The sequence below is a fragment of the Oikopleura dioica genome, chromosome PAR (genome assembly GCF_907165135.1).
Source record: "Oikopleura dioica chromosome PAR, OKI2018_I68_1.0, whole genome shotgun sequence".
Lineage (NCBI taxonomy): Eukaryota > Metazoa > Chordata > Appendicularia > Copelata > Oikopleuridae > Oikopleura > Oikopleura dioica.
In genome coordinates this window covers 5,006,575-5,028,595 of record NC_137293.1, presented here as the reverse complement: position 1 = coordinate 5,028,595, position 22,021 = coordinate 5,006,575, and the positions used below count along the sequence as shown (strand labels likewise).

The window sequence follows — 22,021 nt, the reverse complement described above, 5'->3', positions numbered from 1 at the left end:
CTTCTGAATATCGAAAAATCCATCAAAAAGGTTCGAATTATCCATGAAGGGTCGACTTTTTTGATTCTGGAAAAATCAGATTAATGATGGCTACACCCTTAATTTTCCATCTTTGCACTTTTCTACGATTTGAAAGTTGTTATGAATAAACATAAAATAACCACTTGCCACATTCTTTACTCACTGGAGCAAAAACTTGGCTGAGCTCCTTGAGAACAGGGCTCTGAAATGTATATACCAGGCAGCTCAGGGCGAAATTATGCGATCTTAGAGTCGTGGGAAAGGGGCGAGGGATGCACATGGCGTCGCGTGGCCCAGAAAGCGAAATTGAGCGGATCAAGACTGGAGATATTCTTGCCAAGTGGGTTCGTAGGCACGTGGGGAGGGATATATAGGCTTTTATGCAACGAAAAATTTAATTTCCCCTTCAGCTGGGAAATGTTTTTTGATGGAGAATTCTTGAAAAGCACCGAGATCTTCAAAACCCCCTCCGCCGCCCTGTCAATCTTCAAATACCCACTTGAAACCCCGTGCTTCCCCTGCTCTGCTGGGTGCTAATTCCTCCCCCCATTGTCCGAATTCCTTTTGAAATTCGTAATTTTCCCCATTTTCTGTTGTTTTCTGTTACACACTTTTGCCGCGCCGACTGCGACAATAGACGTCTCAAAGCCGTCAGAAGCCAAAATAACCATCTTCAAACGATTTCAAAGCGCTTGAAACGGGCAAAAGTTGAAACTTGGGAAAATATTTTCCTTTAGCACCTTGGAAAATACTCAGTGCTCGGCGGAGCATTGAGGTGGCTTATCTAGTGCGCATGGTTTTTGGCTGGCTCAAGCGGATAAGAAATAGGATAAACAACAATATGTGGTTATTTTGCGAAGAAGAATATTCTTCAAAAAATAGAAATTTTGAGATTTGGGAATGTAAAAAAAATATTTCGAGAAAAAAATCGGGGTGTCCTTGTTCATCCGCTTACTTGCTGCATGTGTTGCCTTGTTCATCTTTGGCCACGTAGCCTTAGCAGCAAATGCCCAAAACTGAAGAGCCAAGAAGGACTTCATCGTGTTGCCGGCTAAAAGTAAGGCTACGTGGCCTTAGGATGAACAAGGGAACACATGCAAAAAGTAAGAGGATCAACAAGGGCACACTCTATTATTCCTAATATCTAAGTCAAAAGTTGCACTAATGGTCGATTCTGCAATTTTTCCTAAATGAAGCCAAAATTTTAACAATTTGTGATTATCAAAATCGTCAGGCAATAACTCTTCAAATAACGATAGTAATTTCAATATTTATTGCCTTTTCCTCCCAGCAGCTGTCCTTCTTTGAAATCAAATTTGTGACTCTCCCTTTCTTCTCCTTTTTCATTTCCGGCCTGGTCGACTGGTGAAAATAAAACAGGCCAACTCAAAGTGTGCCAAAGTGCCGAAAACGGCGATCAATCAAAAAATGTCCGACGCGCCGACTTCCGACAAATAACACGGATCCGTGTAAGATCAAGGGGCAAAGATATTGGCACTTTGAGGAGGAACGGAAATCCGAACGAATGAATCGGGCGAAATTATGGACGGCACAAATTTGGAAAGACCAGCCTTTTTTCAAAAAACAAAACCAACCCCGGTCCCGCCAACCTAAGTAGAAAACCTGAGTAGGGCTCCTGACTAAAGTACCATCAAAATCTAAATTATATTCTAGTAAAGCCACTTTGCGGCTATGTCTTTTTCAAAGCCGCTATGCAAAGAATCAGGACCCTGACTCAGGTTTTCCACACAGGTTGCTGAAACCTGTGTTGACGAAATTTTTCTTTTCTTTAAAAAAAAAGGGTCTAAAATTGTTTTTTTTTTGTAAAATTATGAGCTTGAAAATCATCATTAAAAATACAGATCTCAATCATCAAGCCCGTAAATTCCCAGAAACGTAAACTCCTCCTTCCAATTCCCGTTATCCGCGCCCTCAATCGCTTCCCATGACCAGCCCTTGTCAAGAAAATTAGGCCATCTTGAAATCTATATAGCTCGCCGGGCGTGTTTCATCCCTTTCTCGCGCGCCTGGCCTCATTCCATGAACTTGCTTCCCAAGTGCCACATCTCCACGAGGGATGAAAAGGATATTTATTGTGGCCCGTGTCACGCGCGTTCCCACCGATTTCGACATCGCGGTCTTCTATTGTTGTGTTCAACCCTTTTTTCTCGCTTTAGAATTGAATAACGATGCGGTTAGGTATTTGTGTTAACTCATCAGCTGCTAGCTTACACAATTTTTGCTTTTGCATCAATAAATTTCATATGAGCTGGGCAGCCTGAGCGAAAACCTGAGTCAGGGTTTAAAATAAGTTTAAACGAAAAGCCGCGTAGCGGCTTTTTTAAAAATGAAGCCGCAAAGCGGCTTCACTAGTGTTTAAAGCATACATTGTTTGCTGCTTTTCAGGACCCTGACTCAGGTTTCTGCACAGGTTCCCGAACCCAGATAAAGGTTTCTTGTCGGAAAGCTCCAGGGGAAAAACCCTTCCTGCAATATGGAAACAGTGGTTTTGATTATTTGAGCAGCAGGTCTCATCCCATCACTAATTCCAATTAACCATAATCTGATCCCTTCCGTTTGCGTAAAATCCATATCCGGGTTGCCCCGTCCAGCATATTGATTCGTGCTTTGTTTGTGTGCTTCCTGCCCCTAATTAGCCTTCTTTTCCCATGACCCGTCCACTGTTGCAGTTGCAATTAATCCGATTTGTTAGATTTTTCCGGAAAGGGTTTTTGCTAAGTATCTGGGAAAACGTACGACCTCGCTTGGGTGCGACCCTATTTCGCGTGCAGAAGGAGCGGATTAGGAACCCTTCACTGAGGCACGTGTTTTCATAACGTAGCCGTATTAGCCCGGTTTAGACCACTTGGAATCGACAGATCAACACGCTGATACCCTCCTTTCATGATTTTCATTACAGTGGATTGAAATTTAATGGATAGTAAAGAGTAGAGACAGGAGAGTTAAGGGTGTTCTCATCTATTGAGTTAGGGTCAGTTTTTCGTACGCAAAAATGACGAAATCGATGTTGATACCCTTAAAGTAAGAAAATAGGTTTTTCAGTCTGTTTGAAATAGATTTTCAACAGAAATTCGCTACATGTCAAGTTAATGACCTCTTGGATTCATTTTGGATATCTCCATCACTGCAAGCGTCGCAAGAACTGAAGAAGACAGTAGAAAAAGAACAGTAAGGATCATTTTTGAGCCCCAAAACCAGGATCATCGGGTTTTTATACGAGCTAAGTACCACTTAGATAAATTATGAACACAAAAATACTATTTTTTTATTCAAGAAAAAAACACTTTAAGATGGTCACATGACTTTAATTCCCGCTCAAGTGGTTCTTCAAACATCATCATTTGTCAAAAAAGCACTGAAAGATTAGCTATCTGAGCAAGAATCGCTCCGAGTGGGCTTCGTCCCGGCCCGCTGCCCCTAGAATTGATAAAGAGAAGACTACGGTCATCCCCTTTGAGGCGGGCAACACGGCGGAAACCGGAGATAAGAAATAAACGGGGATGAACTCTTTGATCGGCCACGATAAGTTCGTATAAGTATTTCCGGTGCGCGTTCTTTTTTCTTGGTTTTATGGCGAGTTGAAATGATGACGGGGGGTTTTGATGAAATTAGGGGCGAACGAGGTGCGAACTGACAAACAGAAGCAGATTGGTTTAGGGCAGGGCTGGCGGATAGAGTGAGCATATGGAGCACACGCGTTTTTTTCGCATTTCATAAACATGCAAAAAGCATATCGTAAAACCTTCAAAATTTGTTTATTTCCGTGCTATTATCTCAACTCCATTCAATTGAAATTCGATTTGAGCAGGCTTAGGGGAACTTTAGGAACCTTCTGGCAATCTTGACACATGATGCTGATCGTTATTGATTCTGTCCGAGTCTGTTCCGGATGATTTTGTTCCGCCGCGTGTGTTGATGTCTGTTGATGTCTGGGAATGTGATACAACAAGCGCAAGTGGCCGTCTCGCAGCGGCACTCCCTTTGATTCCTGGAAAAGGCTGTTAGGCCAAACAATAACCCGGTACTCCTTACCCAATTACCCCGTGCGCTAATCGTCTTTGTAAGAAAAGCGGGGCTGACAAGGCTTTCGAGGTTGCGATTATGGCGGCTATTGGGCTTTTATCTCCCCATTTTTTCTTTCAATTAAAAAGGATCAGGTCAAAATCTTCCAGTACTACCTTGGTTAATCCTCAAAATACAGATTGGGCAAGGAAAAGTACTGTAATGGGAAAGACAATCTATGAAAAGACTTTCAAAACACTCAACACAACCAGCTTCTATGTCCATTATTCGCGAAGAAAGTTCAAACTTGCACCAAAAAATTAAAGATCTTGCTTTGAAAAATCTCTAGAAGACGTCTTATTATTGGGAAAAATCAGCAGTCGCTGACAAACAGACGTAAAAAGACAAAAATGGACAGCGAAAAACGAGCAACCAGCCGAGAAGAGTACAAAAACTACCTTCGAAAAACTGGCGTCTGGGATACCCTGAATCAATTTCTCGTCAAGCTTTACGAAACACATGACAAGGTAAGCCCTCGACAAAAGATTTTTTTCAATCAAAATCTCAGCCAAATGATGCAAAAGCGTTTTTGGCGCAATACATCCACGGAGACCAGGTTTCGCTGAAAGAAACTCACGAGCTGCGAGCAGAACTTGATGCTCTCCAAGCGCAAGTCGCAGGTAAACCTCCTTATTTCCTTCTCATCCCTACCCAATTGTAGACCTGAAGATCCGGGCAGAGACAGCAGAAGCAATCGTCCGAAAACAGGAAGGAATCGAAGACGAACCTGAAGACAACGAGGAGAACCCAGCCGAACCTGAAGAAGAGCCCGAAGAACCAGCCCAATAATTTTCATTACTTTTCTTCTTTTCATCTTCTTATATATTTTTGTATCGAAATCTTGCTCTATTATTTAATAAATTACATAAAATTATTTCAAAATAGAAAAGTCTCTTTCTTCTTCTTTTCACAAGGTCTTCCATCGCAGTGGAGGACTCTCCTTTTTCTCAGAGGCCGGAGGAGCGCGGCGAAATCGAACCACTTTGCGGAGATACAGAGAAAATGCCAGAATCTGGGAAAGATGAATCAATTTGCGCACCGCGTTTGTTGTAGAGATTATTTGAGAAGAATATGAAATGAATGACAGAACTACAACTGAAAATAAGGATAGTCACAATATCGGTTTGAAAAAGCCATTTATCTCTGACTATAAAAATTTATTGAAAATAATACAGTAGTGGGTACAACTTTATTTTATAAAGTGAACAAAACATAAGCAACTTTTGCAAATGCTGGAATTGCATGTTATTGGTTTCCTTTTCTGTTAAATGAACTGATTATTATTATTCTATAAAATCTCCTTGATCAAATGAAAGCATATTCATCTTCATTGAAGTCATATACTTTTTCGATTTTTGTTTTATTGCGAGCTTTCGGAGGGAATGCCCTCCTTCATCAGGCTAGTACAGTTGTTAAGAGAAGCTACAGTAAAATAGGACTCACCGTGACTTGCGAAACTCGCGAGTGATCGGTAAGTGAGGAATTTATGAGAGCGGAGAGAAAGTCTAGAAAAGAAATGGAAATAGAAGTCTAGAAAAGAGTTTAATTGCGTATCTGGGGAATTTGATCTAAGGCTCCAGATACGCAATTAACAATGCCTTAGATCAAATAAAGTGGACGAAACGGAAGTCACCTTGCTCGTTAAGTTGAGGTCGGTTTAACTTTATGAGAAATGATTCGGTAAGTTTGCGGTCATTATAATTTGGAAGGTTTGTTTGTAGAATGGAGAAAAAAGATTTGGCGAAATCGCCAGGTGAGATAAAGGAAGTAACTTCTGGAGAGTTCACATGGTCTTGGTATGCGTTTTGAAAGTCAGGGCAATTTCGAAGGTGTTGTTTAATTGCAGTTTGACTAGTTGGAAATGTGTGGTCTCGCTTACGAAGGTGAAAGGTACGCATGGTCTCACCGATGTAAGTGAGCTGACATTTACAGTCGAATTGATAGCAAATCCCGGATTTTTTGTTGATATCGAGCTTTCTTTTTAGACGAGATGTGATAATTTGTCCTAGGCGCAAAGTTTTGAAAGCAAGACATACTTTATATGCTGGCGTGATTTTACGGATGAAATTAACAATCTTTTTACCTATTTTATTGACTCGGTGTGAAGTGAAATCTAGGGTTAAGTAGAAGCGGTGGGTAATATTGGGGTCTTTCTCGAGAGGAGTGAAGTTAGAATCTTTAATAGATTTGATTTTAGATTTGACAAGTTTTACGGGGTAGTTATTTTTAACGAATTTGTCAGTAAGTTTAGATAGAGCGTTATTAAGGTTAGCAGGAGTGGAACAGGTGTTATTTACTCGAAATATTTCGCCTGAAAGAAGTCCAAGCTTTTGGGAGATCGGGCTAACTGATTCATTAAAATTATTAAGGGTGTCACTAGATGTAGGTTTCTGGTAGAATTTAAGTTCATATTTGTGGGTTTTCGGGTCAAGGTAAATGGTAGTATCTAAAAAGGATAGACTATTATTTTGAGCGTGTTCTATGGTGAAATTCAGGTCTTTGTCCCAATTGTTGAGTAGGTGGTTGATTCGGGGGAGCTCGTTTTTTTCAAGTACGCACGCAATGTCATCGACATATCTATTGTAAAATTTGATGGTACCACTTGCTAGTTCATGGTCTATAATGTCGCTTTCAAGGTAGTGCATCATGATATTCGCTAAAATACCAGATGCTTGTGCACCCATTGCTACCCCTCGGCGTTGGCGATAATATGAGTCCTGAGTACTGAATGCCGTAAAATAGGTCAGTGTTTTAGTAAAAACGTCCTCAAAAATATTTCGCGGAATAATTTGGAGTTCTTCCCCATCGTTGATTTCAGTATCGAAAAATCTTTGAGGGTCGGAATAAATGCGATCTACTATTCTAGGAATTATGCGTTGTAAATTAACGTTTGTGTACATACTCTGTACATCAAATGAGACTAGCCAGTGTTTTTTTGTATCGAATGTGTCTCTTGCTCGAAGAAAATTCTTCTTGAAATTTTGGGTAGATTTAATACTGTATTTAAGTTCTGGCAGGAATTTGGTCAAAATTTTTGAAAAGTATCTTTCGATGCCGCTGGTGATTGAGTTTTTACTAGACACTATTGGTCTCATCGGGTGCCCTGTTTTGTGGCGCTTCAATATTCCATAGCTCGATTTAATCGCGTAATTAGGTCGAATGGAATTGAATGTGTCCTTGCCTAGATAGGGTTCTAGTTTACGGATGGTTTTGTAGAAAAGTTGGATGTCTTGGTTTAGGGGTCGCGGTTGAGTTTAAAGAATTGGGGTGTGTTAAATTGGGCATTTAGTTTACGATTATATTCATCTAAGGAGATTAGCGCAATATCCTTGCATTTATCAACTCGGACGAATCGTAGGTCAGGGTGATTATTGAGGAAGGTGATGAGTGATTTTTGTTTTTTAGCGGGTTCGTAGCACTTACGTAAGGAGTGGAAGTTTATTTTTAGGAAACTTAAAACTTCGTCAATAGTCATAGGGTCTATCTTAATTTCACGGGCATATTTGGTCCAGTTTTGTATCAATTTCTCCATAGATGTTAAAATTTTGTACGGGTTCGGTGTGCCTCCAACTGGGAGTTCACACCCAAATTCTAAGATGGAAAGGAGGTCAGGTGGAATCACGGTATCAGTAAGATTGTGAATTTTGATAGAACATTTTTGAGGGGAGGAAGGCGGTAAAATAGATTGTAGTTTACGGTTACGGTGGAAATCGGATTTAGCTTGACGGTTAATAATAGTTGAACAGATGATTTGCTTTGTCTTCGTAAATTCGGGGTGCGGTAGAATTTGTTTTAGTTTAGACATTTCGAGGTCGTAGAGTGTGACTAGGGAGTTAATTTTGTCTTCGGTGGCTTTTATGTCGTGTAGGGTACGTTGTAGGCGATGGTTACGCAATTGATCAGGTGACCAATGCGAGTGGTTCAGAAAGTCAGTTGATACATACGTATATGGTGGTGGAGTTTTAGCATCGTGGCATTTTTGTAGAAAAATGAGGTGTTGGCGGTTACGATGTAATTTTTTTCCAATTTTAGTAGCTTCTCTGGTGTGAGTTTTACGTCGATTATCCATTTATAATATCTCTTGTGTTGACGTTGTAGAATTTTCGATTTTTGTTTTATTGCGAGCTTTCGGAGGGAATGCCCTCCTTCATCAGGCTAGTACAGTTGTTAAGAGAAGCTACAGTAAAATAGGACTCACCGTGACTTGCGAAACTCGCGAGTGATCGGTAAGTGAGGAATTTATGAGAGCGGAGAGAAAGTCTAGAAAAGAAATGGAAATAGAAGTCTAGAAAAGAGTTTAATTGCGTATCTGGAGCCTTAGATCAAATTCCCCAGATACGCAATTAAACTCTTTTCTAGACTTCTATTTCCATTTCTTTTCTAGACTTTCTCTCCGCTCTCATAAATTCCTCACTTACCGATCACTCGCGAGTTTCGCAAGTCACGGTGAGTCCTATTTTACTGTAGCTTCTCTTAACAACTGTACTAGCCTGATGAAGGAGGGCATTCCCTCCGAAAGCTCGCAATAAAACAAAAATCGAAAATTCTACAACGTCAACACAAGAGATCATATACTTTTCTTACAATGTTTTTTATCTGCTAAACGAATAATTAAACTTCACAAGCATGAATAAATATAATAGGAAATTCTTTTTCCTTAAAACCCGCCTTCATTTGTGCCTCATTCTTTATGACCAGTTGCCCCAGTTCAGACATCAATAAGCATTTGTCTCTTTACGACCGGCTTCTTTTCAGACCTAATCGAACACAAAGCATAAAAGAAGAAAACACAGAGGCGAGAAAATGTCCGACGAAGCTCCACCACCATACCCGGGGCCAAAGAAAGCAGAAGACACTCCAGCTGATGGCTCCGAAACGAGCAAGACACAGACAGAAGAGCCATTTGATAACTCCAAGTTGCCGCCCCCACCTCCTTACTCAGGTTCTTTAACTTCTTCATTCAACTTGAGTAATGAATTCTAGCTGTCCCCGGTGCCGAACCAACCCGTCCACAGATCTTCATCGCTGGCCTAAGCACTCCAATAACCATTTCTCCTGATGCTACCCGCGTTCAGGTACTATAAAGAGGCTCGTCGTTTCCAAAGTCTTCCTCAAATGACCCCTCATTCTTCCTCCTTTTTATCACTCTTTCAGCTTTCTACCGAGGCAAGCCCTGAGCAACCAGAAAAAATCGAAAACTATCTCCTTCTTTCGATCTGCTCCATGATTTTCTGCTGCTTTCCTCTTGGTGTTCTCGCCACGCTCCTTTCTTGCCAGGTTTGAAACTCGTCTCCCTCAATCCCCTTTCAGCTCCTTCTAGGTTGGGATCCTGTTCCAACGAGGCGACTACCTGCACGCTAGAATCATCTCGCAGCGCGCTCGTCACGTCGCTTCAATGGCTATCATGATCGGCTGCTTCATGATCTTTGTCGATTATTTCCGACGATACAACTTCGTACGTTCATTTCTGTCGTTTAATTTCGTAACTAGAAGGTGCTTAAGGGTCTGGACTACGGGACAAACGGCATGGACGGAACGATGAATCCAAAAATATACGCCACCAGCGATGTTGATTACACCTCTAGCGAGACTCCAGGAGCGGCTTTTCAGCCAACAGATCCCTTTTCCGATACAGACCTTGATTCTTATACTGGTTCTTTTCGAGTACAAGAAGTTCAAGACGAGGATTCGTGGCATTTTGACCCTGTTGAGTTCTTTTTCGGAAGTGAAGGTTACAATGCGTCAGAATATCAACACGGTTTCAACCCTGACCCTCTTGATCCTCAGCCAGAAATCTCAGTCGACGACAGGTTAAATTCTTTTCTTCACCGGTGATTCATGCCATCCTTGATTATGCACACAAGATAAAACGCTAGAAAAAGAAGCTAAACCATGAAAAGAATATCGCGAAATCCGATTCATCTAAAAACTTGGGATAAAAAATCAATTGATTTTTTTCTCCAAAAGATTCAATAATTGACCCCCTTTTTATCATAATTCTAGTTCTTATTATATGGAGTATTGAGCCGCAAAAAAGACATCAACATGGACGAAATCGTCGCCGTCCCTCGTGGTCCCGCACCAGTCGTTCCTACGCCGCTCACGCCCGAATCCTAATTCAAATTTCAACTCTTTTTTTCTCCGATTGAAACATGCACGCTCTCAATACTTTAACCTACTTTATTATTGCTCTTTGATTTTCTTTTCAGTTATTTCATGTTCCGTAACTGCTTTTTCCTTTTCCGAAATTGATGCTCTACAAAATTTTTGTTTCTTTTGACGTTAAAAACCTTCAATCTTGGCCCAACAACCTGCCTAGAAACCTGAGTCAGGGCCTGAACTCGTCAACGCTTAAGGAAGACCCTGTGTCAGGTTTCTTCACAGGCTGCCGAGCCCGGACTTCAACCTTTCTTATTCATTTTTCGTGCAAAACTTGACAGAAAATTCGATACTAAGATGCTCCTATTTAAAAATTCGAAAATTGAATCTTTCCCTTGTCTAAATCAATTTGCCTTGATAATTCTTTATTTGGAAATCCCCTCCTTCAATGTTCTAAAAAAACTTTCTTTTGAAAGAAAATCTGCTCAAAATCGTCACTGAATAAATTACAGATAAATTGTTGCTGTAAGTCCTTCATGGCCTCCAAAATCGCTCTTATTACTGGAGCATCGTCTGGAATCGGGCTTGAAATCGCGCGAGGCTTGGCGAAGGCGCAGCATTATGTTTTTCTTGGTTGCAGGAGCAAGGTCAAAGGAGAGGCAGCTCTGAAGGAGATTCACAGATCGGATCCTTCGTCGAAAATAACTGTCAGAGATGGACTCGAGCTTTCGGACTTAGGAACTGGATTTTAGATGCTAGAAAATCAAGCTGTCTTTTATTTCGTTCTTTACGAGTCGATAAGTCGCTTCCTTCTTTCGATAAGTAAATCCGGTAAAGAAAGCGTTCGCCACTGGGCTGACAAAATTAAAAATGAACTCTCCCTGAACAACGATAAAATCGGCGTGCTTGTGTGTAATGCCGGCGTTATGCATCATCCCTTTCAACTGACAAAGGATGGATTTGAAACGCACATGCAAGTCAACTACTTGTCGCATTATGTACTCATCAAAGAGCTACAGGAAGTTTTGAAGGGTGGAAAAGTCGTCTTTACGACGTCTTCTTTGTATAAAAATGCTGATCCAAGGTAAGAAAGAGCGATTTACTGTCATTTACAGACGTTTATCATCAATTACAGCCTGCCCTATCTCTCCCACAGTCCTGAGAAAACTCCTGACTACGAAAAATCAGGTGGAGTAAGTGCTTATTCTCAGTCGAAAATGGCGATGAATCAATGCGCGATTGCTCTGACTGCTGCCATGCCTGATATTACTTTCGTCCTGACATCTCCTGGTGTTGTAAGAACAGACCTAGCGAGGCATATGGCTGGAAAGAGTGGGTTTCACAAAGTTATGGTCAACACTTTTTGGCATGGAATAGGAATGGTTTATTCAAGAAAAAAGATTATTCATAGAATGCAACACTTTTTCTTCGCTTTCTTTCGTTCTTCAATGGCCAATCGTTTTTCATGCTCAATTTCACCCATTTTTCGCTGATGATCAAGTAATTTCTTATAAGCCTCCAGTTGTACTCGGCTGGTAATTTCTCGTCGCCTTATTTCTTGTCTATCACAACTGTCTTTTACGATAACGAATACAAGAGCGCCCACAATAACATATCCCTTTAATATATTATTTAAAGTTTTTTGTCTTTTACCTAGCTCAGTCTTTCAGAATAATACTTACCAAATTGTTATTGAAATCATAAAGAACAATACTCAGATAAACCAATGCAAGGAATTTTATCTGAATAGGTATTGACACAAATTGTAGTATTCACATCTGTTTGAAAATTTGCAACTTACCAGCGCAAATATACTGTCAGCAAGCATTAGATTTTGATTCTTTATTTTCTCCTTTCCCCTTATCTCCTCTTTTGTCACTTCACTTTCGACAGTTTTCAGTAACTTCATTTGCTCTTCCATTTTTCTATTTTGAAATCGACTGTAAAAGCAGTAAATCCCTAGAAGAATAATTATCAACGTCGTCATATCCGGGAAAAAGCTTGTCAGCATGCTCTTTTTCGAGGATTATTGAATTATAAGATTCTTAATAATATCATAAACATATTCTCGAAATTCCTGTAGCATCTGCGTAAAAAATGAGCGGAGAAACTCCATCCTTCAGATTGAATAACTTTTTCTTCTCTCGAAAAATCTCAGCACTTTTTGACTTTGCAGGAGGGCACTTAACTTTACTAACAAAACGTTTTTTATGACCATCATCAAACAACAATTGGTAACCGGCGGAAGGGAAAACGCTTTTATTGGCATGAATAAATCATTTACAGGCCGACTCATTCTGCATTCTCCAGAATCTGGTGCTCGACCTGGACTCACCGCTTGTGGCGATTCGACAATCAAATCTGGAACTTATCTGACCCAAAAAGGCCCCGAAGAGCTGACCAAGGAATGCATTGACCCTGAAGCTATCTGTAAGTCTCCCAAAGAAAGACTCTCTTCATTTCATTTCTAGCGACAATCATCGAAAAAACTGAAAAGCTCTTGTCTGCCGGAACTGAAGTTTGATGCCATAAAAATGCCGTTTCTTTCCTTGTGTACAATTTATTTTTTAAAAGAAATGTCTGCCAACATTCTTGTCTGTATTTTTCAGTAGCATGTCTCTCATTTTTTTTCCGTGAGTTCATTCACTGTCCTTTCTTATTCTTCAATACTTCTACCTGCTTCAAAATGTTTTCAATCAAAGCTTTCTTCAGAAATCGGGAAACAAGAAAAATGTTAAAAACAAGTCGATTTGTAAGAAAAAGAATTGAAACAAGGCTTTTTACAGCTGATACTTGGAAGCCAGTTTTGTTGAATAAAGCGATCTTCTCGGACAAGCCGTATAATTTGAGCGAAGTCACAAAAGGAAACAGTACAATGTACAGTGGCGTTTGCGGTTGCCTCCCTGTTGGAGCGTCCCTCGTTGCCTCCCTATCCAGACGCTCTTTTTCTAGAAGGGCGCATTAAATCGAACCAGAAATCGTCCCGCGTTGCCTCCCTCTCTAGACGCGTTTGGATAGGGAGGCAACCGCAAACGCCACTGTAAGTAAGAACCTGCGGCCCTTGCCGCTATTTGAAACGCCATAAATTCGTTATAAGTTATTAATCCTCATTAATATATGAGTTCCTATTTGTCGCCCTACAAAATGATGCGAAATGGTTAAAATTAGTCACATCACTGTAAACGTACAGATACAATTGTTAATTGACTTTTCAGATCATATCATCAACGAACACAAATAGAAGAGGAATATCTCATGATGACTCTCCAAACAGAATCGCCTCTCGTCCTGACCTGCGTGTCAAAGTACTGCAATCAATGTTCCTTTGCCTCTTCGGAAATGGGAGTCCTCTCGCGCGCGCAGCCCAAAGTCCGCTACTTGACAGTCGACATCGAGGATCATCCATACATCGTCGACGATCTAAAGATCGACGCTGTCCCGACCTACTGCATCTTCGTCAATCGAAAAGAAGTCTTCAGAATAACGGGAAGAATGAACACTGCTGGAATTCAGTCGCTCTTCGAAGCGTTGAATACTTACGCCCAATTTCCACTCGATAAAGTTGAGAAAAAAGATAGCGGAATGAACGATTTCAAGTTTTTTCCGGTTGAGCCGTATGGAGTCGTCGAAAATTGGGACTTGGACCGAAAGACACAACTTTTACGGACAATCGCGCATAATATCGGAGCTGGAATAAGGTAGGAAACGACCTAAATCCTCAACATAAAACTCACATCTAGTCATACAGAAAGAACGATGGTAAGAAAGAACCCTCTTGAGCTGAAGAAATCGACGGGATTGCTGGCAGAGCAGAAGGCGAAATTAACCGTTTTGGACGAGCTTCGAAACTTGCAGCCAGGAGAGTCGGGCTATTCAGCGCTGGACAGTATTTTCTACGATTTAATTCACGAGTTGAGGCAAAATGCCTGGGCTCGCAAACCTCCTACGTTTTTCAAAGGTACCCTTACAATTTTAATTGTTTTTGTTAGTGGATTTTTTCAGGAAATGATCGAGAAAAGGACAAAACATCTCGTCAATTTTCACTCGAAATTGGTTCACCAGCGCATACGATTTCTCTCCAGTAAGTCTTCTTCACTTCATTTTTCGGTAACGAGCTTTTAGGCTTGCAAAGCAGATTCAAGACGACTTTCTCGCGGATCCGAAAGTGTCAAATATGATCAAGTATCAACGAAATATGGCGACTGTTATGGACGATTATGACGAGGGAGACGCATCGCTAGAATATGAATTCTCGTCCGTTATTGCTCGACGAAAGGTAGAACCGGGCATTGTTTCGACTGTTGAATGTTCTAGGGTCGATTTTTGCAAAACTGTCGTCCGAAAAAATCCCCTTCCTGGCGATTAACTTTCGTCGAAAGAGCTGAAATCATCAAACAAAGAGCCTCTCTCACGGGAGAGATTCTATCACCCGCCACATTCCGAAAGATCCTGCCACCGTCGACGAACAGAATGATGGACGCGTTCTTGGATGCGCAGGCTGGATATTTGTATGAAATTTATATCGACATGAAGTCGATAGGCGACGAGTATTCGATAGATTATGGAATAAGAAACGAAGGAAAAGTGAGATTTTTACTGTCCAACGAATAAACAACCAAAAATGCTGAAATTTGCTTGGTTTTTATTGTAGAATGCTGCGTGCATTTTTTCCCTTTTTACAATCGTTTCGAGCTTCAAGCATATGTATCCGTAGAATGACAGAAGGTCGGCCTTTTCCCGACCGGATCTTCTGGCTGGATGCCGAAATGACCGGTCTCGATGTTCTCGGAAAAGATTCAATCATGGAAATAGCCTGTGTCGTTACTGATGGAGAGTTGAACGTAGTAGCAGAAGGGCCAGAGCTGGTGTTTGCAATGACGAATAAGCAGCTGAAGAAAATGGGGCCGTGGTGCAGAAAAACGCATGGCGAGAGTGGATTAACGCAAAAGTGCAAGTAAGATGGAGATAGAAATAAGCACAATTGAAAATTGATTTGTAGGGATAGCGATTTGACGCACGAAGAAGGAGACGAAATCCTCGCCGATTTCATTCGAAAAAATTGTCCGAAAGCGCCGCTTGCCGGAAACTCTGTCCACGCGGATCGCCAATTTATGTGCAAAGAGCTGCCAAAATCGGTCAAGGAACTTCATTACAGAATCATTGATGTTTCGAGCATCAAAGAGCTCGCAAAACGATGGTATCCTGGCCTCCCGGAACGCAACAAAGACAGAAAGGTCTTAACCATAAGCCGCTGAAAAGGTCAAATACTGTTACCTTCAGACTGGAGTTGGAGGAGCTCACACGGCGAAATACGATATTTACGAGTCGATAGAGGAGCTCAAGCATTACCGCAAAAATGTCTTCAAAGATAAAGCTTCCGTTTCTCTCGACTGAACATCATTTTTAATAGATACTTCCTGCCAATTATCAAAATAAAACAACTTTTCTCTTAGAAAAACTGTTCAGACCCAATCGATTTTGAAATCAACGAAGAGAGGATGTAAAAACTCGTTATTCCAAAAAATTGAAAAGAAAAAAAGAGTTGAAAGAGGTTCTTTTGAAGACGAATGGCTGAAGGAGAATTCATCAACTCGTAAGTCACTTTCGCTTCTCTGAAAGTTACCTTATCTATTGTTTAAATATACAGTTATTTCCCGTTCATTTATTGTCCTTCTGAATAGACCCTTTCTCATCATCATCATGACCATATCAGAATAATGAAAAAATACTCAAAAGGCAATTCCTAAAATAAACTAAGGCGTGTTCCAGGGTGTTCCCCTATCGTTCCAGACGGTTCCTAAATATTTAAGAAAGAGAGAAAGAGACAATATGATATTTACCTAGCTCGTTTCGTAATTTTACAAACAAGCCTTCGCCCGGTCTGTGAAGTTCGATTTTTTTCGATGCTCGTTTCGCACATTGTTAATCAATCGGCCAGTACTACTAATAGGCCCAGTACTGATACAAAGAGGGTGTAATGTCTACAAAAAAGGAGAGTTACAGAGGCTTAAGAATTAATGAAAACAGAGAAATGATATCTTACTGTTTTAGTTGAACTTCCGAAAGGTTGGAAATATTTTTTTAAAAAATTAAATTTACCCTTGAAAGTCTACCGTTTTTGTCCAATTAGAAATAAAGACTCCTAATTTCAGATTGACAAGTGACAGTTGTAAATCTAAGATTGATAAGCTGTATAACGAAGTAAGGGTTTCTCAACCATAAATCTACTTTTTACCTTAACTTAATGTATTTATTTCATGACTTACATTCGATTAGACTGGTGTATTTTGATAAAGTCGTTCTACTTGGTCACTCAAAGTAGTAGAATTTCTATTTGTGGAAGTAAATACTTCTAAAACTTATACTTTAGAAATTTATAAAAACTAACTAATCCCTTGGTAACTTCAAATAAAGATCCTATCCCAACTCAACGCAGGCTAGAGCTCAAAAAATATCTTTCATCAATCAAAAATTAATCCTTCTGACAAAAAGACTCTTCTGAAAAAAGAATCTATCTCATAATCTTCATTATGCGGGGTGGCGTTTAATCTAAGAGAAAGAGTCAGCCCAAATGTATAATGAACGACTAGAGATCGATATTTCCCCAGAACAGTTGGGATAGAGAGAAAGAGAGAGGCGAAACAATCCCAAAAACGTCTCCCCTGAGTACATTATTCTGACATTGAAAGTTGACTCTTTTCTTTTTTCGCGCTTCTAATGGGCTTTTGACCGCAAAGAACGAAAAAAAAAGAGAACGAATTATGCCCAATTCAGACCAAATTTTTGATCTCTTGCGTTTTGAAAATAATGTCTATGTGGACTTATCCTCTAATCCGTCCGATGGAAGTGATGATGAGAAAGATGAACAAAGGTTTGACCCCCTTCATAAACCCCAAAGCTCCCCAAAGTCTCGCCAAAACAAAATTACCTCTCTTCTTTTAGGGAACAAGGTTCAAACTTGACAGTACCGGAGGGAGGACAATCAGGTGGCGGCGTTTCACGAGGCAGCGGGTCGAACGCGCGCGCTGAGACGCCTGAGCTTACCCGACGTCCCGACAAGTCATCGTCGAAAAAAGGTCTCCTAAAGGTCCTCGCGCCGCGAACAGTTGGAAAACGACAGAGCGAGTTTTTGAAATTTTTCAAAGAAGAGATCCCCGAAAACGAGCCTCTTATTGCCGACTTCAGGTGAGATTCGAGCCTTATTTTTCTCCTTGATTTCATTTTTTAGCTGCGCTCTTGTCCGAGACATCCTGGTCCAAGGCCGTCTTTTCCTCACCCCGAATTACTGCTGTTTCCATTCCAATATCCTCCGCTGGGAAACAAGCGCCGTGATACCTTTCACTGATATCACCAGCATTTCAAAAGAGAAGACCATCAAAATCATCCCAAACGCCATCTCAGGCCCGGATCCTTAATTTTCATCGCTCTTCAAATAATTATCTTAAAACGGCCAATCAAACGTATTTCCGCCCTGCTCAGTGAGCAAATCTCGTTTTATATTTTCACAACTGAGATTAAAAAATCAAATTTCTTAAATCACAACTTGAAGGGCAATTTTGGATCCTTAGAAAAAGTTGTTTGTCATCAGAACAAATACATCTTTACGTCATTTACTGCCAGAGATCGTGCGCTTCACATTTTCACGAAATTCTGGAGGTTCAAGGTAAGCCTTTTTGTCGTAAAAATAGACTCGAACGCGTTGGGTTGATAATAAAGTTAACATTGAGTCTGGATAGTGAATCCTTTTTCTGGGTTAAAAGCCCATTAGCGAGTATCTCTGATGAATATAAAGAAATCTATCTAAATAAAATATTCTGAGCGGGGTTTATATGCACCAATCTTACTTTCTCGGCCGTTCCGAAAATCAATAATTAATTGAATCAAAGCAAAACCGAGAGAACAAGAACATCGAAATGGCGAGCCAAGAGAACGAAGAACTGCCACCACAGCACGATGACGATGATGGAGATCGCATCTCGCAGGCGAGCAACAATTCAGAAGGTATGACTTTTCACTTTTCTAGAGCATTTATTTTCAATTCAAATTTTGATCACTTACAGCTAGATTAGAATAGAAAAAGAGATGAAGAGGAGGCAAGAGTTAAAAAATAGATATGAACAATTTAAAAATTCCATGGCTCGCGGTGACCCTGAAGGATCTTATAATGGTTTGCTACGTTGCCTTGTTATAATGGTTTTTTTATCTGCAAATCATCAATTGTCTTTCAGAAAATCTGGAGCCTCCATCGCTGCATCATGAGGACAAGCTCTCGAAATGTTTCCTCGACGTCGTCTTCCCGATCCCCATCGATACACTATTCTCGCTCGTTTGGTTGACGGACTCGCCATTTTGGAAGAAATTCATGACAGTAAGAAAGACGAAAAATTGGTACGCAGAAGAATGGAGTGAAAAGGATGGCGAATATCAGCGAGAATGCAGATGTCTACAGGTAAAGGAGAGCAAAAAAGCGTGAATTGAGCAGTTTTCTTAGCATGTTCAATTGCCAATGGGCGCAAAAGATGTTCCACAAGTCGATAATCATACGATGATTGTGAATGAAAGCGGGAGAAAGATAGTTATTGATGCTAGAACTTATATACGAGAGGTAGGTCTTCCTTTATTTATCCCAGGAAACAATGCTTCTAGGTACCGTATGGACCGAATTTCCACGTCCTGAATCGCTGGCAATTCCTAAAAGCGGAAAATAATCGATGCCGAGTTCGTGTTGCCACGCAAATTGTGTAAGAAAGCCTCTTTAAATTTCTCCCACTCATATTTCTTTGTAGATATGATAAAGCCTGCTGGCAGGTGGTGAAAACATTCATCGACAAAAATGCGTACGAAGGGAATCAAGAGTTCATGGAGGGCTTCAGAGACGAGCTTAATCGTTTCATCGAATCTGGGTCGGTTCATCCCAGTCCGACGCTGGATGATTTGACTGATGAAACGCAACGAGAACGAAATGGAACAAAGATCTCAGGTAAAAACGGCCCTTTATCTTCTTTTCCCTACAGTTTTCTAGTTAAAAAAGCAACCCCAAATCCAGACGAGCCAGAGCCGCTGCCCGAAGCCGTGACTACGCCTCCCCATGTGCCGAACCTCTCCTACCCGCGTGGAATCGACCATTCTGGGGCGATCCAACACTGGGCCATCTTTCTCTTCTTCTTTGTCATCGGAATCCTCTTGTACACATCCTGGAGCTTCAACGCGCGGCTCAATCAGTTGGAAACGAGGACGATTGTTCCTCCACCAGTTTCTGCTCAGCAAAAGTAAGAGAATCAACCTCTCCGCCTCCTTTCATCCTTCTTTTAGCGAAAACAGAGTTGAAGAGCTTCTACTGAAGCTTATCGAAGAAGTGCGTCATCTTCGGAGCGATCTTTCTTCTTCAAACATTCCCAGCAGTTCAAATTTCAAAAACGAAGAACTGTAATTGAAAATTATTCATTTTCGACATTTTTCTTCATCCTGTATTTGAATATTCCTTAACTTATTTTATTAAACAAACATTCAAAAAAACAAAAATCCTCTTTCACTCATGTTTTTATTCTCTCTCGACTCATATCTACGAATTGTCCATTTTTCTTCACCTTCAAATACTGAATTAAAACTAGAATTCTAAGCGTTGCTATGCTCAAAAACCTGTGTAGAATCCTGAGTCGGGATGTCAGAGGCCTTTTCATTGCGCGGCTTTTTTCATAACCCTGACTCAGGTTTCTGCACAGGTTGCCGAGCCACTAGCTCATGTAGAAAACTTGTAAAAAAGGGATTTGTAGAAAATGGGAAGCGTAAAGGATGTTTGGAAGCCGGAGGAAAACGGGTTGGAGAAAGATTTCAGATTGATCAATTTCACCGGGTTAAAAGGGTGAGGTACGTAAAAGCCCATTAAAAGCAGGATGAAAATTTCTTTGAATAGGATGCAAGGTTCCACAGGAGAAACTGCTCAAACTCCTGTCGAACCTTTCCGCCCCCGCGAATGCACCATCGAAGCCAGAAAAAGAAAACGGCTGTAGTCACAAAAACGCGCCAATAAAAACTGAAGAGATAGGAATCGGACTGGATTGTTGCGTCCAGCCGATTCCAGAATCCGATTTATTCCTCGTCCAAACTACTGACTACTTTTATCCGTTGATTAACGACCCGTACAAAATGGGCTGGATCGCCTGCAACAATGTTATTTCTGATTTGTATGCGATGGGCGTCTCTCGAATCGGTAAAGATGATGATATCACGCTTTCTCTTTTAATTTTGCTCTCAGATAATGTATTGATGCTCCTGTCAACTTCCACCAAATTCACTACGAAACAGGAGGACGCAGTTCTGCCACAGATTATGTCGGGCTTCAGGGACTGCTGTTTCGCCGCTGGAACTCAAGTTAGAGGAGGGCAAACGACCAGAAATCCCTGGGTGCTTCTTGGAGGTTGTGCTACTTCAGGCTCGTGTTTTGAGAAACCATAATTCTATTCATTATTGGACGTAATCATTTAATTTCTGAAGGTTTCCATTCTGTAGAAATGTGGCATTATCTTTGTACCGACCCTCTTGTGGCAAGCCTTCACAATCAGAGCTCTTTTAAGTCTTAGAAAACATTTTATTGGTTGTCTTTTTCTTAAAAATATTTCCTATTTTCAAAACGCTTGAAAGTTCTCTCAAAAGATAATTTCGTCCTGCCAAACGGTGCTAAACCCGGCGATCTTCTGATCCTCACCAAGCCCCTTGGAACCCAAATCGCTGTCAACTTGAACCAGTGGCTCGACGATGAAGACACTGACAAATTGAAGCCGACAGGAATGAATGATGAAGATGTACGAAAGGGATACGATGCGGCGACCGTTTCAATGATGACCCTCAATCGAAAAGCATCGAGTCTTATGCGAAAATATAAGGTGAAGGTTTTATGTTGATCTTTTTGTAAAGTTTCTAGGCGCATGCGGCGACAGATGTTACTGGATTTGGAATTCTGGGTCATGCTCAGAATTTAGTCGAATGTCAAGAAGAAGAGCTTGATTTTATCATTGAAAAACTGCCGATTCTAAATAAAATCGCCAAAGCTGATGATGGCATGGGAAGAATGTTCCAACTTGTCAAGGTTGTGATCGTGATTTTGACACAGAAAGACTTGATTTTCAGGGTTATTCTGCCGAGACATCTGGCGGACTTCTCCTCGCCATCGACCCGAATGAGGCGGATAAATACGTCGCTGAGTTGAAAGCGGCCAACGGTCACGATATCTGGATAATCGGAAAGGTCACTTCTGGAAGCCGAAAAGCCACGATCATCCCCGAAGTCAAAATTATCGACGTCGCACTTGATGAAAATGAAAAAATCATCTCTCTCTAGTCCAATTTTATAGTTTCAATCCTCTTATACCAATTTTTCGCGCTACTAGTACTAGTCAGTTGCTTTTTTGCCTTTTTGTCTTCAACAAACCTCCATCCTGAGATTTTTCTACTTTTTCTTTCTTTCTTTTCGTGGATCTCGGTTTTTGAAAGATTGAGCACCTTTCAATCCCTGATCTGTTTCTTTGCTTTTTGATCTTCTCGAGCGTATGAAGTTTTTTGGCGAAACCACAAAAAGCTGGGTCCAAAAATGCTGATCTTTTTTCTCAAGCTAGGTCTTTGAGCTTTTTCCTTCCTTCCTTCTGCTAGAATAGAAATACATCAATAGAAACTGCTATTTAGACCACAAATACCTTGGCCCACAGCCTAGTTCGCGGAACCAAAGGCAGAAACTTGAGTGAGGGTCTTGAAAGAACTCAAATTAAAGATCTCCGAGGACCCTGACTCAGGTGTCTTTGCATGATGTGAGCCCAGGATCGGAA

General features: G+C 40.9%; 7 protein-coding genes across 9 annotated transcripts; all 7 read left to right on the top strand.

Annotated features, from left to right (window-relative positions):
- Positions 1-4,445: 4,445 nt before the first annotated feature.
- LOC145704745 (c-Myc-binding protein homolog) lies at positions 4,446-4,969 on the top strand. The gene is made up of 3 exons (XM_081782213.1): positions 4,446-4,571; positions 4,613-4,724; positions 4,766-4,969. Exons 1-3 carry the CDS (start codon positions 4,455-4,457, stop codon positions 4,891-4,893), a joined length of 357 nt encoding a protein of 118 aa, XP_081638339.1. The 5' UTR covers positions 4,446-4,454; the 3' UTR covers positions 4,894-4,969.
- A 3,890-nt stretch (positions 4,970-8,859) lies between these two features.
- LOC145702424 (uncharacterized) lies at positions 8,860-10,725 on the top strand. Of its 2 annotated transcripts, none has more exons than XM_081779648.1 (6): positions 8,860-9,046; positions 9,088-9,179; positions 9,259-9,381; positions 9,425-9,559; positions 9,607-9,914; positions 10,108-10,725. In XM_081779648.1, exons 1-6 carry the CDS (start codon positions 8,908-8,910, stop codon positions 10,127-10,129), a joined length of 819 nt encoding a protein of 272 aa, XP_081635774.1. In that variant the 5' UTR covers positions 8,860-8,907; the 3' UTR covers positions 10,130-10,725. The 2 variants fall into 2 exon arrangements, with proteins under 2 accessions (XP_081635774.1, XP_081635773.1); XM_081779647.1 differs by having other exon boundaries at positions 9,598-9,914.
- On the top strand, positions 10,702-12,884 carry LOC145701404 (retinol dehydrogenase 14-like). The gene is made up of 5 exons (XM_081778623.1): positions 10,702-10,951; positions 11,006-11,287; positions 11,339-11,581; positions 12,491-12,633; positions 12,675-12,884. Exons 1-5 carry the CDS (start codon positions 10,740-10,742, stop codon positions 12,725-12,727), a joined length of 933 nt encoding a protein of 310 aa, XP_081634749.1. The 5' UTR covers positions 10,702-10,739; the 3' UTR covers positions 12,728-12,884.
- A 34-nt stretch (positions 12,885-12,918) lies between these two features.
- LOC145705616 (uncharacterized) lies at positions 12,919-14,834 on the top strand. The gene is made up of 6 exons (XM_081783104.1): positions 12,919-13,080; positions 13,419-13,901; positions 13,944-14,161; positions 14,206-14,284; positions 14,326-14,479; positions 14,518-14,834. The coding sequence occupies exons 1-6, from the start codon at positions 12,935-12,937 to the stop codon at positions 14,812-14,814; spliced, it is 1,377 nt and encodes a 458-aa protein (XP_081639230.1). The 5' UTR covers positions 12,919-12,934; the 3' UTR covers positions 14,815-14,834.
- Positions 14,835-14,895: 61 nt separating this feature from the next.
- Positions 14,896-15,636, top strand: LOC145705624 (putative oligoribonuclease). The gene is made up of 3 exons (XM_081783112.1): positions 14,896-15,157; positions 15,203-15,437; positions 15,484-15,636. The coding sequence occupies exons 1-3, from the start codon at positions 14,919-14,921 to the stop codon at positions 15,595-15,597; spliced, it is 588 nt and encodes a 195-aa protein (XP_081639238.1). The 5' UTR covers positions 14,896-14,918; the 3' UTR covers positions 15,598-15,636.
- A 22-nt stretch (positions 15,637-15,658) lies between these two features.
- LOC145705612 (protein Aster-B-like) lies at positions 15,659-19,827 on the top strand. Of its 2 annotated transcripts, none has more exons than XM_081783098.1 (11): positions 15,659-15,796; positions 17,146-17,388; positions 17,432-17,604; positions 17,778-17,866; positions 18,090-18,204; positions 18,432-18,652; positions 18,695-18,808; positions 18,850-18,944; positions 18,990-19,183; positions 19,226-19,472; positions 19,516-19,827. In XM_081783098.1, exons 1-11 carry the CDS (start codon positions 15,771-15,773, stop codon positions 19,631-19,633), a joined length of 1,635 nt encoding a protein of 544 aa, XP_081639224.1. In that variant the 5' UTR covers positions 15,659-15,770; the 3' UTR covers positions 19,634-19,827. The 2 variants fall into 2 exon arrangements, with proteins under 2 accessions (XP_081639224.1, XP_081639223.1); XM_081783097.1 differs by lacking the exon at positions 15,659-15,796 and adding an exon at positions 16,945-17,074.
- Positions 19,828-19,955: 128 nt separating this feature from the next.
- Positions 19,956-21,874, top strand: LOC145702442 (selenide, water dikinase 1-like). Its single transcript, XM_081779666.1, has 6 exons — positions 19,956-20,070; positions 20,117-20,413; positions 20,459-20,635; positions 20,845-21,086; positions 21,125-21,289; positions 21,331-21,874. Exons 2-6 carry the CDS (start codon positions 20,350-20,352, stop codon positions 21,538-21,540), a joined length of 858 nt encoding a protein of 285 aa, XP_081635792.1. The 5' UTR covers positions 19,956-20,070; positions 20,117-20,349; the 3' UTR covers positions 21,541-21,874.
- The last annotated feature ends 147 nt before the right edge of the window (positions 21,875-22,021 follow it).

Bases quoted from the DNA above. Each gene is read 5' to 3' on its own strand.
- LOC145702424 (XM_081779647.1), top strand. From the start codon at position 8,908: ATGTCCGACGAAGCTCCACCACCATACCCGGGGCCAAAGAAAGCAGAA. The intron at 9,047-9,087 runs GTTCTTTAACTT...AATGAATTCTAG, and splicing joins GCCCCCACCTCCTTACTCAG to CTGTCCCCGGTGCCGAACCA. The intron at 9,560-9,597 runs GTACGTTCATTT...CGTAACTAGAAG, and splicing joins ATTTCCGACGATACAACTTC to GTGCTTAAGGGTCTGGACTA.
- LOC145701404 (XM_081778623.1), top strand. From the start codon at position 10,740: ATGGCCTCCAAAATCGCTCTTATTACTGGAGCATCGTCTGGAATCGGG. The intron at 11,288-11,338 runs GTAAGAAAGAGC...CATCAATTACAG, and splicing joins TATAAAAATGCTGATCCAAG to CCTGCCCTATCTCTCCCACA. The intron at 11,582-12,490 runs AATGGTTTATTC...ATCATTTACAGG, and splicing joins ACTTTTTGGCATGGAATAGG to CCGACTCATTCTGCATTCTC.
- LOC145705616 (XM_081783104.1), top strand. From the start codon at position 12,935: ATGTTAAAAACAAGTCGATTTGTAAGAAAAAGAATTGAAACAAGGCTT. The intron at 14,162-14,205 runs GTACCCTTACAA...GGATTTTTTCAG, and splicing joins ACCTCCTACGTTTTTCAAAG to GAAATGATCGAGAAAAGGAC. The intron at 14,285-14,325 runs GTAAGTCTTCTT...ACGAGCTTTTAG, and splicing joins GCGCATACGATTTCTCTCCA to GCTTGCAAAGCAGATTCAAG.
- LOC145705624 (XM_081783112.1), top strand. From the start codon at position 14,919: ATGACAGAAGGTCGGCCTTTTCCCGACCGGATCTTCTGGCTGGATGCC. The intron at 15,158-15,202 runs GTAAGATGGAGA...ATTGATTTGTAG, and splicing joins GGATTAACGCAAAAGTGCAA to GGATAGCGATTTGACGCACG. The intron at 15,438-15,483 runs GTCTTAACCATA...TGTTACCTTCAG, and splicing joins AACGCAACAAAGACAGAAAG to ACTGGAGTTGGAGGAGCTCA.
- LOC145702442 (XM_081779666.1), top strand. From the start codon at position 20,350: ATGGGCTGGATCGCCTGCAACAATGTTATTTCTGATTTGTATGCGATG. The intron at 20,636-20,844 runs GCTCGTGTTTTG...AACGCTTGAAAG, and splicing joins TGGAGGTTGTGCTACTTCAG to TTCTCTCAAAAGATAATTTC. The intron at 21,087-21,124 runs GTGAAGGTTTTA...TAAAGTTTCTAG, and splicing joins GTCTTATGCGAAAATATAAG to GCGCATGCGGCGACAGATGT.
- LOC145704745 (XM_081782213.1), top strand. From the start codon at position 4,455: ATGGACAGCGAAAAACGAGCAACCAGCCGAGAAGAGTACAAAAACTAC. The intron at 4,572-4,612 runs GTAAGCCCTCGA...TCAAAATCTCAG, and splicing joins TTTACGAAACACATGACAAG to CCAAATGATGCAAAAGCGTT. The intron at 4,725-4,765 runs GTAAACCTCCTT...ACCCAATTGTAG, and splicing joins TCTCCAAGCGCAAGTCGCAG to ACCTGAAGATCCGGGCAGAG.
- LOC145705612 (XM_081783097.1), top strand. From the start codon at position 16,965: ATGCCCAATTCAGACCAAATTTTTGATCTCTTGCGTTTTGAAAATAAT. The intron at 17,867-18,089 runs GTAAGCCTTTTT...ATTGAATCAAAG, and splicing joins CGAAATTCTGGAGGTTCAAG to CAAAACCGAGAGAACAAGAA. The intron at 18,653-18,694 runs GTAAAGGAGAGC...CAGTTTTCTTAG, and splicing joins GAGAATGCAGATGTCTACAG to CATGTTCAATTGCCAATGGG.